The sequence below is a fragment of the Anser anser genome (assembly GCF_964211835.1).
Source record: "Anser anser genome assembly, chromosome: 9".
Classification (NCBI taxonomy): Eukaryota; Metazoa; Chordata; class Aves; order Anseriformes; family Anatidae; genus Anser; species Anser anser.
This window is the reverse complement of record NC_139729.1, coordinates 29,007,999-29,026,988: the sequence shown is the minus strand read 5'-3', so window position 1 is coordinate 29,026,988 and position 18,990 is coordinate 29,007,999. Positions and strand designations below refer to the sequence as shown.

At 39.6% G+C, this 18,990-nt stretch overlaps 1 protein-coding gene across 4 annotated transcripts; it reads left to right on the top strand.

The window, feature by feature from the left end:
• The first annotated feature begins 185 nt into the window (after window positions 1–185).
• Window positions 186–18,988, top strand: HPS3 (HPS3 biogenesis of lysosomal organelles complex 2 subunit 1). 4 transcript variants are annotated; one of them, XM_083848969.1, is made up of 17 exons: window positions 189–555; window positions 1,352–1,843; window positions 2,766–2,952; window positions 4,296–4,381; window positions 5,561–5,753; window positions 5,985–6,066; window positions 7,243–7,397; window positions 8,551–8,659; window positions 8,852–9,033; window positions 9,374–9,551; window positions 10,130–10,360; window positions 12,194–12,379; window positions 13,735–13,923; window positions 14,524–14,631; window positions 14,989–15,195; window positions 16,427–16,517; window positions 17,738–18,988. In XM_083848969.1, exons 1-17 carry the CDS (start codon window positions 333–335, stop codon window positions 17,863–17,865), a joined length of 3,027 nt encoding a protein of 1,008 aa, XP_083705095.1. In that variant the 5' UTR covers window positions 189–332; the 3' UTR covers window positions 17,866–18,988. The 4 variants fall into 4 exon arrangements, with proteins under 4 accessions (XP_083705096.1, XP_083705097.1, XP_083705098.1 ...); XM_083848970.1 differs by lacking the exon at window positions 10,130–10,360 and having other exon boundaries at window positions 186–555; XM_083848971.1 differs by lacking the exon at window positions 1,352–1,843 and having other exon boundaries at window positions 187–555.
• The last annotated feature ends 2 nt before the right edge of the window (window positions 18,989–18,990 follow it).

Sequence of the window (18,990 nt, the reverse complement as noted above, 5' to 3'; positions counted from 1 at the left end):
AAGGTGTTTTTGCATCTAGGACGCTGGAAGGTCCCAGATCCCAGCAGCCCAACTCGCTAGGCACGCTACTGCTAGCGGCACCTGCTCCAACTCAGCGCTGGCTCACCGCTGATTGCTCGGCGCTCCGCGGCAACTTATATTCGAACCGAGCAACGCGTAACGGCAGAAACGTGCCCAGGTCTTTTCCAAGCTTTGTGATTCTATGACTGGCGCGCGGGAATCCCCCCCCGCCGCCCCGCCCCGCGCCCGCTGCGGAACCGTGGGCGGAGGCGGAAGCCGCGGGGCCTCGGGAGCTGTGGCCGCTGCTGTAGCGGGGGGCAGCTCGGGGGACAATGGTGCAGCTTTACAACCTGCACCCGTTCGGGTCGCAGCGAGTAGTGCCCTGCGGGCAGGAGCCGGCGCACTTCTGCTGCGGGCCCGATGTGCTGTTCGTGGCCGGTGCGGCGGCCAGCTGCAGGGTGGAGGTGTTCGCCGTGCGCCACGAGGGCCGCTGCGAACCCCTAGGCTCCTTCGCCACGCTGGGATCCGTGCTGCACATGGCGCACAGCCGAGCAGGTCGGTGCCGGCCGCCGCTGGGCCCGGGGAGGCTGAGGCGTGTGCGGGCCGGGCGCGGGGCGGTGCAAACGGGCACTGCTGGGCTGGGGTGAGCGGCGAGCGGAGGCCGTGGGGCTCCGCCGGGGCGGGCGGCCTGTGCCGGGTGCGGGAGCGTGTCGTGGCCCCGCGGCAGGGCAGCGTGGCGGTTCCTGCCCGCCCGGCGCGGCCGCTGGTGGCGGGTTCAGGCGCCTCTCGGCGGAGCCGGGCGGCTGCCGCGGGCGAGCTCGCGAAGCGGCGGCTGAGGCGCGGAGGGGCAGAGAAGCGAGAGTGACGGCGGCACCGTGCAGCCGTACGGCGCCTTTTTGTCGTCTTCCTCCGCTCTGGCGGGACTCTGCGCTCCCGCCCTTGGCCACTGTGATTTCAGAGCGCGGGGTGGGGGTTTGCGTCTCTTCTCCCCAGCCGATTCCACAGATGTTAATGAGCCTTTGACTTTTTGTTAATGGGTATTTGGGGGTGAAAATACCTTGTCTGCGAGCGCTGCCCTTAAGGTGGGTTCATTTTTGAGCCGTATCTGGCCCTAGACCTGTATGTTAGTTCACTTTCTTTAATGGTATGTGAAGTGTGCTTCACCTACCAAAGAAACTTGCACTCTGGATTTCGTTAAAGAAACATTGGTGAAAACTCCTTTCAAATTTTGTGTGAGAGTTGAGAATTTAAGATATTCTTTGAAATGTACTTTGTTGGAATAGCAGGTAAACAGCTCGAAAACCGTCATCTATTCTGTATTGACGTTTTAGTACTGCTGCTTTATTTTAAGGAGACTATTTGTTGACAATTGAAGAGAAAAGCAAAGCAACTTTCCTAAGAGCATATATGAACTGGAGATGCATGTCTGCAGGGAGTTCTCGTGTTTGTGTCCGGATGGTTGGTCACAAGATGGAAGAGTCATACAGTGAAACCTTAAAAGAACAGATGTCAGTTGTGGAAATGCCACTTTCAGATCCTCCGCTGTGTGTTTCATGTTGTCCTGTAAATGGAGATCTTCTTGTGGGCTGCAAAAATAAACTAGTCATGTTCTGTTTGAAATACCTGGTCATAAACCAGAATTTGACTGTATTAGACTTCGAACGCACCTTAATTTTACACATTGATGACTTCATTCCTACTGAAGTTGCATTCTGTGCCAGACACATAGCCATAACAACAGAATTGGATGTTCTGATCCTGAAACTGGAACTGATCCAAAGTGCAGACAGTACAGAGCAATATGCACATCGAGTTAGTACACTAGAAGAGCCTGGAAATGGAAGTAAGTAGAGATATTTATTTTTTTCTGCCTCTGAGAATCTGTTAAGTGATTGCTATTACTCTTAAAGGAGGTTCTAACAAGGTAATTGCCCTTCAGAAAGTATTTTAGGATAATTTTTGGGCCGTCAGTTGAAAGTTATAGTGCATGAAAAGTTCTGCTATGTGTAGTTGGAGGTAACACTTAAATATGCTGTTGTTCTGTGGACACTTTCAGGATGGTGCAGCCACAGAATTAGGTATCTGTTTTGGGGTACCACCACTGGCCAAATCAAAGTGGTAGAAAGTCAGTGTGTTGTGTTCAGAAAAATTCTTCCATCAGCGTCACTGCCCAGATAAGCAGGTCTCTTCTAAGGGACAAGGAAGAGGCTGAAGGAAAGAATCATCTCGTGAACCTCGAAATGATAGAATGTCTCGAGTTGGAAGGGACCCACAAGGATCACTGAGTCCCAACTCCTGGATCTGCACAGGACTACCTGAAAATCAGACCTTGTGTCTGAGAGTGTTGTCCAAATCCTTGGGACCTGCTACAACAGTTCCGTGTGGTTGTTGCGCTGCGGGCCGCAGAGCTGAACGTGGTGCTCCAGGTGGGGGCTCAACGAGGGGGAGAATCACCTCTCTCGACCTGCTGGCTGCACTTCTGATGCAGCCCTGCATACAGTTGGCTTTTCGGGCTGCAAGCACACACTGCCAGCTCTTTCGTTGCCAGTTCTTTCAGAAATATTGACTCTGAAGGAATGAGACAGGTGAGGCCTAGACGAAAGATCTTTTTTGTCTCCTAGCAGAGCTCTTCTAAAAATCTCGTGGTTTGAAGAAGCCATTGCTAATTAGGTAGCCGTAATTGGAATGTTTAGTTGATATTGTGCCAGCATTTTGTTGTTACTAAATGGAATGGTTTGAATAATTAATGCATTTCCGTTGTTAAGGTGTAAAAGGTGAAGACCTTTCAACACATGCTTTGCAGCTTGAATTAGATGAGTTCATCATATGTCAGAAACCAGTGGAACTGCTTGGGGAAGAAAGTAAGCTATGTGAGATACCCATCACACTGGAATCCACAGAGTTAGCTACAGAAGACACAAAGCACTTTCAAGTGCGGTATCTCCTTTTCAGGTATTACAAATGCGTTTTCCCCTGTGTGGGTTAACTGTTACGTTAATAATTCCAAGAAGCAAATATAAGCTCGTATCTTGATGAAAAAAAAATACCCTGGTATTTTGACTTCTGAGCTTCTTATACACTGTTTCCTCAGCAGACCGAGAACACTGTGATGCCAAAGATGCCATTTTTGGCCTTGTGAATCCTAAGCTTTATTTAACTTTGAGAATGTGGCTAGTTATTACAATTAAAATGGAATTTATCTTTGATGGTTCTGCAGTACTGGTGATGTGTAATGTCTGCTTTCATCATACAGCCTTGTATGCTGTGAAGACATGCATCAGAGCTTCTCTTGTGATGTATCAGAAGAGATGTTTTTTTCTAAGCATACAGTAGCATTTAGGTTGAAAAGGATCTCCTGAGGTCATCCAGTCCAACATCCTACTCCCAACCAGAATCAGCTGGAGTAGCTTTTCCAGGACCTAGCCTAGTTAGGTTTTGAGTAGCTCCTGAGATGGGGGAGGCTCCACAACCTCTCTGGGCAGCCTGTTACGGTGTCTGACCGCTCAGGTTTTTGTACTTTCATTCTGAACTGGCCAAAGTAAGTTTTACACGTCTCATTCTGAAGCAGCTTGTGTCAAACTCTGTTATGGTTTAGAGAAGCCTACTATAAAGTATAGCTCACAAGACTAATCATCAGTCCTGGCTGTGTGACCTTGATCAAGGTACTGCCTTCTGTGCGTCTATTTTGCAGGTTTCATCAACTCCAGCTACAGTGATGCTTCAATACCTTCAATATTTACATATATATGTATATATATATAAAATCTCCCTTTGTGCCGCTGGCAAAGGGGAGTTTACCAAGTATCTTAAGCACTAAGAAGCTACACCTTTTATTTTTTTAGTAATCAAAACCATTACACTTCTATCTAAAACTGAGTAAGAACTGATATCTCAGTCCAGCTGTGAATTTTGAAGCAAGGCAAGAAAAAGGATGACTCATAAAAAGAAAGAAAAGTAGGATTGAGGATGAATTTTGTTCAGTTAAATAAAAAGGAAGAAAGAAAGATTAAATCAAGGTTCAAATCAATTGCAGCACGTCTTCAGTGATCCCAGACTTTGGCACGTGACTTGTAGACAAGCAAAGAAAGAATTTTTGGTTGCAGGAACTTGTTGTTTCTAGCTGTGCTACGTTCTTCTTAGCATTGCTAAGCTAATCGCATTAGTAGTATGAAGGCAAAATAGTTGAGTATTAAAACACCAACTATGGCTGTTAGAACTATTGCTCTTTCCTTGCCCGAGGTGAATGGTAATAGTTTCTCACTGATGTCCCATGTTGGTTTGGATATTTCCTCTAGGCGTTTTGCACCTGACCAGTCGCCTTTTGGGTTTTGTGAAGAGATGAAGTTGCACTCTGTTCAACTGCTTCCTATATACCAGAAAGGTAGATGCATATGCGTGGATGCATTATGTTGTATGTCACAGGAGCCCTGGGAAAGGAAGGAACGTCTCAGTATAATCTCTTCTGTACACTGTTCCTGTATGATTTGTATTAAAATTAGGGTATTTCCTCCCTTTTTAGTGATTTAAACTGAGCTTCGTTTAACAGAAATGTCTTTCTCTAAGTTCTGTGTAAACTTTGAACGAAAATACCAATTCACAGCACCATAACAGTAAGTCTGTTCAAAGACAGCTCTTATCAGTTCTCTATTGACAAACTTTACATCACAGAACAGTCACTTTTTACGTTGCATAAATAAAATTGTCTTCAGTGTCACTGTAACATTCTAGTCTGTCTCTGAGAGTCAACACTGGAAATCAGAGTAGTAAACCTTAATAATATTAAGGTACAGGTTACCTTTATGCCAGACTTTATTTAAAATGACAAGGGATGAAAGCAAATTTCAGGGATTCACCAATAAACACTAGCTCAAGCTTCAACGTAACCAGGGGAAAATTTAATCCTTTGTTATGTCACCTTTACTGACTGCTCACCCAGTTTGTGGTTGTCTGTTCTGTTCATTAGCTAAGTCTCATTTAAGTCACAGCTGACTCAAGAGAACGAGCTACTTGCTGTTCAATTCCATCTAACTTATTTTCTCTTGCGGTTTACAGACCTTGACAGGCGGGTCTGTAGAATCTGAACACACCCTTTACCTGCCAAAGTGGCTTTATAAATAATTCTGCCATTCTCTGACTGTCTTTCATTTAAGTGAGGATCTGCATTTTGGTGCAGTTCGTCTGCAGCTCTCGATGAGCATTCATTCCAGGTCACAAGGAGTTGTCTAAGACCAGACTGATCATTCGAGCTATGTGTGTTTAGTTGTGATGAATCTGCCAGGACTCCCACATACTGTTGGGTCTGTGGAAATTCTTCGCTTGGTGATTCATCCACGCTTTTGTTAGAAATGCCTTGAAATGTGAACATGGCATACAAATTGATGTGTTACCAACCGGTATGCTGTTCTTCATGTAGTTCTCTTTCTCTTCAGTGGCTGCTAACAAAATCAGTTGGAACTTGCTCAGGTCTGAGAGTAGCTTTTAGGCATCGGGCTTACAAAGGAATTGCAAGGTTTTGATTTACGAGATGTGTATAAAATGCCTTTCTTGTTCTTACATCTAGGAAGTTCTGTGACAGCCCATGAGGAAACTGAGACCAAGAGAGAACTACTCAGTCTCTTTTGCTTTTTCTCTTTGCCTCATGTTGGATATCTCTACTCTGTTGGGAAGTTAGTAGAACTGATTTCTACTTACCAGTATTCAGAGAAGTCAGAGCAGGCAGTTCTCACTCCACAATTCCTGCATGTCATTACAAGGTACTATATTTATGATTTTGCTGATTGTATTACTACCTTTCTCTTTGTGCCTTATTTTTTCCTGAAGCATTCTGGGCAAGCTTATCTTATGGTGCAGAATGTCCTCCTGCCTAGGCCTCAAAGCCCATTTCTGCACAGGGAGAAAGATCTGATTCTCTTTAGTCTTGGCTTTTGGATTATTGCAGGTCTTCATTTTCTTTGTCATCAGTGTTGTGTCTTCTTTCCCTCTAGTGAGAACCTGCAGTGTTTCACAGTGCGGTGCAGTGCAGCAGCAGCTCGCGATGAGGATCCATACATTGATACGACTGCAAAGGTGCACATCTCATTATTTTGCTAAAAGAATTGGAGTAGCAGTGTGACACTTTGTTCCCCTGTGTTTCCTTCTGAAATCATGTTAGTTTCTATTGGCTGTGACCCAAAAAAAAATCAAAAATTAATATTTTATTTCAATCTATGTCATATTCTGGAAGTCTGCACATGTATCACTGACACAATCTATTATTGTTGTTTAAGATTCTAGATAATTAATAGAATGTTTTCAAAAACATCAAAAACTATGATATCACAAGTTTTCACCTAAATTCCATGCTATTCTGAACGGAGGGCGCAGTTTTCCCATATTACAGCTGATGGTGCTTGTAAAGCTTAACTGTCTTGAAACCTAAACTTTGGCTCTTTGTTTGTGAGGTGTGCATGTAATAGTAAGCTGCAGACACTCGTGTGTGTCCATATTGCAGCCTGTCCTCCCATAGGCCACCGTCCCTTAAGGGCGCCCCTACTCTAGTGTGGGTCACCGATGGACCGCAGTTGTGCAGGGGTGCCTCTCCCTGGTGTGGGTTTCCCACTGGCTGCAGTCCTTTAGTGGAGTTCCTTCTCCTTTGTGGAGTTTGACATGTACTTGTTTTTCCTGCCATTTCTGACATCAATTTCAGAGGTGGCTGGTTCTGGTTATGACAGGCCCAGGGCAGTTCATAGCCTCCAGGTCATCACTGCAGCCCTCTGCCTCCTTACCAAAGATTGAGGTTTCTTCAAAAAGTAGGGCACGCATAATACATGATGCTGTGTTGCCTTGCTTCATTGTGTATACTAATTTGTAAATGTGGTATTTTATCTTCTTAGAGTTACAAGGGTAGAATGTTTCTGGGCAAATGAGGTTGCATTTTTCCATTTTTAGTCCAGCCTAGAGGAAATGGTGTGTTTTGGCTGAAAGATGCATGTTGAACAAATCAAGGATGTAATACTGGATAGGCAACATAACAATAAATATTGCAAGCAAATATAATATTTCTATCTGTATTTTTTTTATAAAACGTAAGCAACTGAAATCAGGACTTTTGCAAACACATCAGGCAGTCTTACATCTCAGCCAAATTAAAACTATTTGGGATTATCTTTTCCACGTTAGGTAACATGTTTCCTTTTTGATTTAAAGACTCACTCAAAGCACACACTAACTGAAATTACAAAACACACTTGCTTTTCTTTATAGGCTTGTCCACCTGTTGCTCTGGATGTCTGCACATTACGAATGCAGCTTTTTATAGGACCAAGAGCTATCTGTCATTTCAAAAACCATATAATTCTTCTGACTAAGGCTAACACAGAAGATATTACTGGAAGACGAAAGCCTACAAGAAGGATGCTGTAAGAATTTGCATCTTTTGGGGAGATGGGATTTAGAGCTCTGTGTACAGTGCTGAATTTTCAGGTGTTGGAGTCGGAGAGGATCCTCTGTGGAAAGATTGTTAGGACATAATTCCCTAGCTGATGGATGAGAACAGAAATCAGGCATTGATTTTTGAATTCTACTCTATTAAATGACATGGAAGAAATGGAAAGTTGAACTTTTACAAAATAAGTTACCCGAGATTGTCAAAGCCAACTGTCGTATGTAATGTTAAAATAACATTATGAAGAACGTATCTGCTACTGAGAGGAAAAAAATACTTACCCTGGCAAAAAATATGTAGGAGTTATGGACCTGCAGGCTAACAAAATGTGTTGTAGCAAAAAATGAAAAATTCTTAGAACCTTTAACTAAATGCAAGACAGTTGTGAACATTGCTATATTAATGACAAAAGAAGCACTGGACTTTGGCCCGAGATAGTGTTGTTGTATGTATGTAGTCAAAGTTTTTCACCAAGAGCATGGTCAGGTGCTGGAACAGGCCTCTCAGAGGGTCATGGCACCAAGCCTATCAGAGTTCAAGAAACATTTGGACAATGCTCTTAGACACTTGGTCTGATTTTTTGTGTGGTCCTTTGGGGACCCAGGAGTTGGACTCGATGATCCTAGTGGGATCCATCTCAGATATTCTATGATTAGTAAAGAAATGGAACAGGAAGACACTTTTCCTACAGTGTTTTAATGTTAGGGAATTGAAGACCTAGCCAATATATTAAAAGTGAAAGTGTTCAAGTACTTTTTTTACACCTTGTCTTGACAAATGTGTGAATTGAGCTGCAGGGGTAAAAGTGCAGTAAATCTTTATGGAAAGTAACTGAACATCTTAACTAATTTGAATTACTCACCTTCATGTATGTACATGATACTTCCTGGTGTTAAATCCAGGAGAAGATGTAGTTGATGGTTTCTAACAATGATGTTTCTGGTGTATGAACATGCCTATCTATTACTAGCCATTACAACTTAAATTCACAACTTAACTCTCAAACGTCTACTAGTCTGCAAACATACCTGTTTATGCATTTAAACTGTAAGGTTTTTGTTTGTTTGTTTTTGGCTACAGAATGTTTATTTGGACATTGGCAACTTAACTCTTTTCCTTTTCTCTAGTTCCAGAAAGGCTAATAGCATCAAATCCAGAACAGATTCCGAGTCAGCGCCTGGTTGGAATTTATATATTATAAACACTGTTTCAACCATCCAGCTGTACAGAGAAATGGTATTTCCAACTCCTGCTTTCATTTATTGACTAAAAATAGGTACTGTTAATCTCTGGTGCTGAATATACTGTAATATGTTTCTTATGAATAGCTCATAATTCTATTTCAAATACCTGCTGCTTTCTCTAGAATTGTTTCTGTATATTCTTTATTTTTACCAGCATCCGAAGTGTATCGTGTATCTGTTCTAGGTAGATTATAGTAGAACTTACGAAAATGCAAAAACTGAGAGTTGCATCCACCTTCTAAGTGAGGCTCACCTACTAGTCAGAGCAGCTATAATGGACCCTGGTTTCCTTAAATCAGATGATAAAGAAGAACTTCTAAGAGCGTTCAGAGAAAGTTGTGCCTTTTTAGGAGACTGCTACAGCAGGTATGTTTTAGATGTCAAAGTGGTACAGATGTGCTTTTGTTTCCAATAATGTAACCTTAAAATGAAAATCCATTATTCCTTGCTATTTTACTTTGGCATGGCATGTATATTTCAAATACTTACATTCTACCAGAACAGCTTAATCTGGTCCTCTGATAAGTGCCTGGTTGTTTTGGTTGTCAGTTTAACACAAAATACAACGTTACCTTGAGTCTTAGCTATGTATTTGCAGATAGTGGTGTGTTTGCAACCTTGATGTGTTACTTTAGTTCTTAGAAACAGTGGTGTCAAATGTGTTGCTTTTAATTGTTCGTTTTCCTTCCCATTTTGTTGCTTTCAGGTTTGACACAAAGGATTACCACCTTGCTTTGCCATACTATAGAATGGCGGGTTTATCCATGACTGAAGTTTTAGAGCGACTAGTTTCAGAAGGTGATGAAATACAGACATATGAAAGAGGTTTTATATTTTATTTAACTCACTCTCTTAATGAAGACATAAATGAAGAATTAAGCAAGGTAGAAACAAGTATTTTTTACTTAATCTGATGATTTAATTACAATTTTAAGAACTGTGCATCACATATTAATTAAAATTTCTTTTGAAATGCTGAACTGTTTATTTAGTTTTACAAATATTCTTTTTCATACTTTTTTTATTTACCCATTTTTGACAAAAGAGCATGCATATAACAGCTGCGATGCTTTGGGCTGCTTTCAGGCAACTTATGGATTTGGTTGTCACGAGGCGTATGGATAATGATGGTTCCCACTTGTGCACAGAGATCCTTTTGTGCTAGAAAAGTTCTGTCTTAGATCTCTTTCATTTTCCGTTTCTGCAACAATGCAAACCGGTTTTTGAACCTTGCCATATTGCACAGATTGGTAAAACCGATTCAGTGTGGTAGAGAGTTCTCTTAGCTTTTCAGAATATGTGCTGAATCATTCCTGGTTAGAGTACCTTTACTTTCACTAGTAGGGATTTGGTAGCTAAGCTGTACTTGTCTATTCAAAAGAAGAAAAGAAGTGCTTCTTACGCCAGAAAAGATTACGTATCTGGAAATGTTAAAACTGTCAAATGGGTTTTATTTTAATAGGAATCAGCAAATAAAGTTCTTCAGATATTCAGTGTTGCTGATCCCATGCAGCTGCCTCATATCCTCTGCAGTCCCTGCATGAGAAATGTATGTCCTTTGACAGCTGTGAAGTATCTTCATAAAGTAGAAAACAATATGCCGTCAGTGGTCCTCACACTTACTAAGGCTTTCATGGCTCTGAAAATGGGAGACCTGATGATGTATGAGCATGAGATGGGCTCCCATAAGGAGGTAAAGTATGCTGAAAGCATGAACTGTTCACTTTTTGCAAAGCTCAAGTCAGTAAGTTTGGCTAGTGGTTCTGTTCTACAGTAAAACATCCTTTCAGTTGCTCCTCTTCCTCCTGGTATGCTTTATAGGCTCCACTGAATGTCTGCAATAACAGTAAGATCCAGGACTAGTGTATGCTGGGATGCTTCTGTCTTTGCAAAGCCTTATCAATAAACAAATGTTTTAAAGGCTTTATTTTATTTTAAAGTAAATGCAGTTTACTGGTGCGTAACAGGCTCTACAGAGCCTGTGCTCTTCACCAATATGGCAGGGTTGCATAGTAGCATTTTTCCACCTCTCCAACTCTCCACCTGTAATTAATACATGATTAACATGCAGCGTGTCCATGAAAACTTAACCATCTGTATATAAACAGCCCTTATAAAATTGCTTTTGTAGCAGAATGTCCATGGTGCATACAAGCCAAAGTTTCTGTATACGATCTCCTTATACGATTTGCCATCTTCTGTAGAATCAAACTACTTAACCCTTACTAAGACTAGATCAGAACCTACTTCAGTGCTGTTCAGAATAAGAATTCCACGTCAGTGGCAAAAAAATGTTATCTGATCATTCTCTGCCATAGGTGTTCACATGTGGATTTAGACTGAGACCAGTCTGTAAATTACTTCTTGTTAAGATTCTTCAGGAGTGTTGAAAAAGGAATGTTCGAAGATTACGGAGCTTGAAATCTGAAATCTTTCTGAGTGTGAGCTGTTGGAGGTCTAAAAGGTTTTTAAAACAAACTGATAGATAGTCCAAACTTTGATACCAAGCTTCAGCATGAAAAGTCTTTGGAGAGCTTTCAAGAGTTACCAGGTTTTGAATTGCAAGTTGGGAACTGTGGGTAGCTGTTTCAATTATGGTATTTAGGACCACCTGCTTTCTAACCATTTGCAACAAGATCAGGTGAAACTGTGATATTACAAACAAGCTAAGAAATACACATTCACAGAATCACAGAATGGTAGAGGTCAGAAGGAACCTCTGGAGATCATCTGGTCCAAATATTCACCACCACCAGTCCATTGCATATAAGTCATTTAGAGGTTAGGGATTTGATTGTGTGTGTTTTTTTTTTCCCTCCTATTTTTAATTGATCTATTACAAAAATGCTTTACTGCATCTCACCTTTAAAAAGTATTTCAGTGCAAAGTCTTAGAAATAATGCTTCTAGAAAGATAAAGGAAAAATAGTTTCTACACATAGGGGTTGAGAAATGTAAACTTTCTTCTTAGGTCTGCCTTATATTTCTTGTGTAATTCATTTAATATGCTCAGGCATCAGTTCCCAGGTGTTTTTAAAATGGAAATAATATTTTGTTATATTACCTTCAAAAGCACTGAAATGCCCAGAAACTACTTAGAGTTGCATATTGTGCAGCATGTTTTGGTCATTGTTTCAGGGGTATTTTCAATATAAAAATCATATTTCAGCAAAGTAGTTAATTGAAATTTCAGCCAGTGATTTTTCAGAACACCCCGTGTGTTTAGTGACTGTGATTCCATAGTAAAATCTTTCTTATATGTACAGTAATTCCAGATTTCAACAGCACATTTTTTCCAGTGTTCAGGCAATTGTCATGGTGCTCAAGAGTACCGATCCAGCACACAGTTTGGACCTGGATCTCTGGAGAGCTACTCTATAAACTGTCGAAAGCTTTTATTTCCTTCCCCTTACTTTTCTTTATTTCATCTATATAAACTTGACTACCTGAGAAAATACTGAGTTTGCAGAGTTGAATTTTACATGAGTTGAGTTCTTTACCTGATTTATATCTGACTATGTTTGTAGACGGTACTGGCCTCTGGCTTCACTGAGCAACCAAAACTCCTGAGACAGTATAAAGAAGGAATCGTTATTCCAACTGAATTTGCTGTTCACCTGAAGGAGATGCAGCCTGGATTATTGGTGGCTGCCATTGTGGCTTTACATGAGAACAGTAAAATTGAACTGGAAGAAGCAGATGTGTTTTTCAAGGTTGGCCTGTGATAATTTTTTCCTTTTTTTTTCTTTTTTTTTCTTCATGTACTGATGTTATGAGTAAGCAAAGTGGTCTCAGTTGCTACTTCAGTCATATTTCAGCATTCTTTTTTTTTGAAAGAGAGAGATGAATGTTGGATATGTTCCAGTTTTGATAGATGACTACAGAATCAGAATCTGGAATTTCTGGAAAGAAATACTGGTCAAATCAAGTAAAAAAAAAAATCCATTAACACTTGAATGGAAAATACCCCAGTCTGAGGGATCTTTCAGAGGCTTCCTAATAGTTTGGCTTCCTAAGACTATTGAAACTTAACAGAATTTGGATACATCACTTCCATAGACTCCTTTTGATGAGACATATTTCTAAAGAATGAGAATATTAAATACACATTATATATTAAATGCTTTAAATATGAAGGTATATAATGCTCTGATCATCTGTATACATTTCTGAAAGAAGAGTAGGTCTCTGCAGTTTATGGAAAGAAAAATAGAATTATAGAATGGCTGGGGTTGGAAGGGACTTTAATGATAATCTAGTTCCAACCCCCCTGCTGTGGGCAGGGGTGTCACTAACTAGATCAGGGTGCCAAGGGCTCCATCCAACCTCGATTCGATCAGTTGGTTCAATTCAATACATTGAATTGTTTTTCTAGTCACTGACGTTTTCTTTGTTTGGGCTGGGAATAGACAAAACTTTTTTTTTTCTACAATCAGTAATGTCGTTTGGATTAAAACCACATATACTTCAATATTGGTATGTCGTGGTCTTGCATCTGTTACTGTGAAAGACCTGTATCAGAAATACCAAATCATGAAACTTGAAATAGAACAAATAAGTTGCTTCAAAGTCACGTGTAAACTGAGTAACAATTCTTTTCCCTGCTCGACACACCAGGCCTTAAAGCCCAGAAACATCTCCCTTGTGGGACCTACCATTATACCCAACTGAGCTGCACGGCATTTTGTTATCATTGGCCTTTGATTACATTAAGATTCTTTTTTAGAAGACGTCTGTTAGGCTGTTGGTGTATATAAAAGCCTCCAAAGTAACAGTCAGTAAATCCTTGCTGACAATGCGCTGACATTTCTGGCAGTGGAATAAATCTTCAAGAAGTAATCAAATCTATATGTTAGAATTGGTTACTTTAAAATCATTCCATGAACTTTATACTTTGCCAAGCACTGTATTATGTAGAATCGCATCTATCACCTCAAGACAAAAAGAGAACCAACATCCTGCCACTAGTAGAAGTGAAAAAACGTTCCTTTTGTTTGTTCTAACTTCTGCTACTAATAATTGCCACATTCTATACTAACTTGCTGTCTTCTAATGTTTTTGTTCTTAGATATTGTGTAATAACAGTGAAAACGCTGTTCCTCAGCTCTTGGTAGATTTCTGGGAAGCTCTCCTTGTAGTATGCTCTCAGGAAGATGTACTTCAGGAGCTCTTACTGAGGGTTACTTCTCAGTATGTTTGGAGAATATCAAAGAAGCAACTTCCTGAGACTAAGCCATTGAAAACAACAGAGGATCTGGTAAGCGTACTACTCAGAATTTTTATGTCTGTATTGTCTATCCAATTATTTCGTATTTTAATTCTGGACAGTTTATCACTTAAAAGAAGCAAGACTGAAAGTAAATGATGTAGTGTGCACTTACCAGGCAGATGGTTCTGGGGAATCCTATTCTTTAGGAGCATTTGCAAATACGATCAGCAGGAATCTCAGCTCTGGGCAGAAATAAGGGCTAAAATGAAACAATGAGAGTTTGTCAGGTGGAGTGTTTTATTATTTTTTTCCCTTAATGAAAAATTTACAAAGCTGACTAAATGAGAAAACATAGGAATGATGGATTGTAAAGTATTCTGAACAGGGAGTCTAAAATACAGAATTGAATAGAAGTTTCCAGTTTATTTGTTACTCAATTATATGAACCAGAAGAAAGAACAGTTGCTATTCCAAATATACTATTTAAGAACAAAATTTTCTTCACTTGTGAGGGGGGTGTGGTGTGGGTGTGTTCACAAGGAACTGTCACTAACAGAAATACTTCTTTTACTACAATTTCTGTCTCTCTATCTCGCTTGCTCTCCATCTCTCTTGTTCTCTCTCTCTCTCTCTCTCTCTCTCTCTCAGATAAACTCCTGTAATCGTTTTGGGTTCATTTTCCCATGGGTTACTTTCATAATGTCAACGGGATCTCCACCTGATAAAGATTACCCTGAAGATATTTCAAAGCTACAGGTATGAAACCCTTAAACTTTGCTGTTTGCAACTTAGATCCATTCTGCAAATGTTCATGCCTGTAGAGCTTTCTCTAGCAGCCTCCTCTCCTCCTTCCCTGCCCAATCCCCGAATTATCCAAGTTGAACTAAAAGACCCACTGAGATCATTGAAGAAAAAAATACCAAAATGACACATCAGTAACTGTGATACTTGCTTTTTAGTTAACTCTAAACTTAATCAGTTTTCAGTAACATTTAATAAAATAATTTCAAATGTACTATGATAAGTACAGGCCTTTTGTTCTAAGCTTATGGTTAGCATTGCTTTGCAAAGTTTGATTTAAATTCAAACAAAACGTTTTCTTTCTGTCTCTAGTCTCTTTTATGTAGTCAGTCGATCAATATAACTGCAGCTCTGCCTATCTTGGAACCTCTGATAGAGGCTGGCAATGTCGGCCTCACCATCCATGTTCTCTGCAGTACCCATCTGGGCAAGTATGAGGATTCCATTGACCAGCTTCTCAAAAGGTGTCCTGCTGCAGCTGTGTTATATGCTCAGCACGAGCTGAAGGATGATAGTCGGGTGAGCTACTTTGGTTAAACTCATTCAGATTCTTTTTTCCCTCTAACTAAAATGTTATTGTATACGGATGGACTCTGGATGGATCAAATAGCCAATATTTCAGACAAAGTAAATTGCTTAGCTTGCTTTGAACCACATGCCTGGCCTTTAAATTCCATAACTCAGTCCCACTAATTTTAATGAAATGTTTTCCCCTGTTTCTTCTGTGACTCCCTGTACTCATTCTAGTAAGTTTAAAGTATAATCTTTTCAGAGGGCAGAGGACCTCAGAAAACAGAGTAATTTTTTTCCATTATAAGTGGAAAACTGTCTAGTTTCTCACTAATCCGTGTTCTAATTTGTTTGGTATTATTGTATAACGTGTCATATTTTAGTAATAAGCTAGGAGAAGATCCTTCAAATAGTATCACGTTTAAGTGTGTTCTTGTGTTTTTAGTGACACCTTACCATCAAAATGGTACTGGTACAGTAGTGAAAAATTTCACATTCTTTGTCCCATTTTTCACATAGGCCTCCATGCAGTTTTAACTGATGTAACTGATTCTATTCCAGTGTTTGGGGAGTACAGGATTTTACTTCCATTGCCTATCACAGCTACTTAATTGTCTGCATTTTTGTTGGCCAAACTCAGCAAAGGTGATTATCTACCAGATGGAAATACTATTGCTGCATTCAGGACCAAATTTGTGCTTTATGTTCAGATCTAAAAATGGTTTCTTTGATAATTTTCATGTTGGTTATAGAGTTGTGAGGGTACAATAATGAATCGGAACACAAGTGGTAGAAAAGGGTTACCATGTTTAAAAAAGGAAAGAAAGAAATCTCTTCTCCCTCTTTTCACTCTTATTGACAAAATGACAGTAAATAGCTCGCTACTTTAGCTGTTGGAAGCAGATTAGGTCAGGACACAGCAGTGTTCTTACAATAATTTTATCCACCACTTTGCATGGAGCTGTTTGGATGGGAAAAAGTCTTCTTACAAACACTTTATCTGTACAGACACTAGGGGGCACTGTTTAACTCTGTCAAGTATGAAAAGGTCACACAAAATTTGAAATACATCAGCAAAAACATTGCATTTCAAATCATTATATAAATTAATTACTGATTCCATCGTAACCTATCTGCATATACATCTGATCTTAGTTCAGTGTATTTTTAGCAGGTCTTTCATACTCTTAACTGCAGTCATTGTTAATTTACACTTTTGCTGTGGGTTTTTATGAATTAGGCTGTATGGTGGAACAAACTGCTTCCAGAACTTTGCAAGAGAACCAGACTTACTGAAAATGACTATCCTGTTCTTATTTCATCACTAAAAGGTAAATCAATTGATTATAACCTAACTACAGAAGCCTTTGTATAGCATCTGACATTCTAAATATTGTTCAGCCTTAGAGAATACTGATGTGATATTTTCAAAGAAAGGGGAATAAGTTTCTATGTTTAAAGCTAATAAAACTCAGCAGGCTTTCTCGTAATCAGAGCAGCATTCTGCAACATACAGTGTTGCCTCATATAAAAAGGATGGCATTCATTTTATATTGAAAACAATTGCATTGTTGGAATCATTGCTTCTGTATTGGTCAAGAATAGATACCATTTAAAGAACTCAGTTTCCCTAAAAGATAGGGATTGTTTGCTTTTTTTCTGGGCTAAGTGACTATATGGTTCTAAGCAATGACAGCTAACAGGCTACTGTTGATAACCCAGTGGGCATTTAAGTGTATACTCATGATTAGGTTACAGACTGTAAAAACTACAATGTGTTACTGATAGTTGGTCACATTAAGCAGAAGGAAACATTTGGCAGAGTGGTGGTGGGGTTACAACGCTTTGGTTAGTGGAAATAAAGAAGTAAAGAAACCAACGCTAGTAGCTGATGTAGTCCTGTTGTTATATGTTTGTAGGAAGCCAATAATACTGCATAGCTAAGCAACGTGCGTTTGTTTTTGACAGAATAAGAAGACTGAATAAAATAAATGTATTAAAACAAAACAATGTGCTCCCTGGGGCCAGAACAACAGCATCACTGAGTTGTGTGGTGCAGCACTGGTTGCCGTGCTGCATTATAAAGTTCTAGTTTGAAGAGCTAGCATGTTTGTTTGTGGTTTTTTTTGTACTTGTTTTCATGTGATAACTGTGCTATAATAAGCACTTCAGAACGTGTTTAACAGCCTCTTCTTAGAGGCTCATTGAAAAACATCCGTTTTAACATATAGTGCTGTATTAGAGTACTGGTAGAGTTCCAGGGCTGCTTTTTCATTTGCTATGAAACATGTGGAGTACTACATTAGACTTCCGTAAACATTACTGCCACATGTAGACCTGATGAATTAAGATAAAGGTTTGGTTTTAATCTAAGACATCATTTTCCCGTAGCTGTATTTGCTCTCTAATGGGTGTGTCTCCGATTTTTATTTCAGTTACAATATTTACGTCACTTGATGACCTCAATTAGTAATGACCTTGTTAATGTTTTTTTGTTTCTTTGTTCTAACCAAAATACCCTAAACATGATTTTCTCCTCTGCTTTGGGCAGAAACTTTATCAGTTGTTGCAATGGAATTGGAACTAAGGGATTTCCTTAGTCTTCTACCAGAGGATGGAACTGCAGCATTTTTCCTGCCACATCTTCTTCACTGCAGCCAGAGGAAACTGCTGACCTAGACACAATGAATGTCTACTATTCATTCAAATACCATGGATGAATGTGCTGGAATAACAAAAAAAAATTAAAAAGAGAAATACATAAAAACCACTGTGAGTCCCCCTACATATAAATCACCTTATTTCTGAGCTAAAACCTTATGACAATTATTGAATGACAACTTATTTGAGGCAGAGCATCTCCTTTGAAGCTAACACTATTGCACTTTGTCAGTAAACCAGAACTGAGTAATTGGTCGCCAGGTTAAAAACATAGCTATTAAACTACTAAGCATAGGTGTCACTCATCCTGTAAATAAGGATGAACTTATGGCCAAAGCAGCTGAAAAATATGGACTGTGCAGTACAATTGTACATACAATAGTCACTGAAAGTAAAACAGGGAGTTAGTTTTAATTATATGCTAGCTACTTGGATCACTGACCTAGAGAGGAATTTACGCTTAGTCATGTATTTAATTGTGTAAGTAAAGGTAAGTAAGTACTTTACTCTTGTAAGTGGAATTGGATTTTGCAAAATAGACATTCCCTTGAATTCCATCTGGAAAGTCCAGTCCGCTGCTCTGTCATCTTATATACATACCCCTGCAAGTGTTACAGTGAAACTGTTTTCATTTAGCAATTTACAGGAAAAGGCTGTAAATTAAAGATACAAAAATGTTCTTAAGGGGAATGGAAGATACATACTACTGCTTGCTTGCTGTTTTTGTATGCTTTCTTCTGTTGTACTTGAATAGTACTTGCAAGTATTTGAAGTATCACTAGGTCACAGATGTAGCTGAAATATGTTTCTTCCAGGTCTTCTGATAAGTGTCTCGTATGCGTGCATTTATGTACTGATTTGTCTTCCTTTTGGGCAGATGGCATCCTTCTGCTCTTTCAGCTCAAATTTAGTCCTAGTAAACTATCACAATGTTTATGACTGTCTTATAAATAATGTTCTTTGAGAGTCTACTACAAATAAAACAATGATTCTCTGATCCTGTAAACAGCTAAAGACCTAATTAGTTGACATAGGCTCTCAACTCCAATTTCACTAAACCTGTAACGTTACTTAAACTGGTAAAGGGCAATTAGAAGAGATCATCTACATTCTAAATAAAAACATCCAAGACAAAACAAAAGA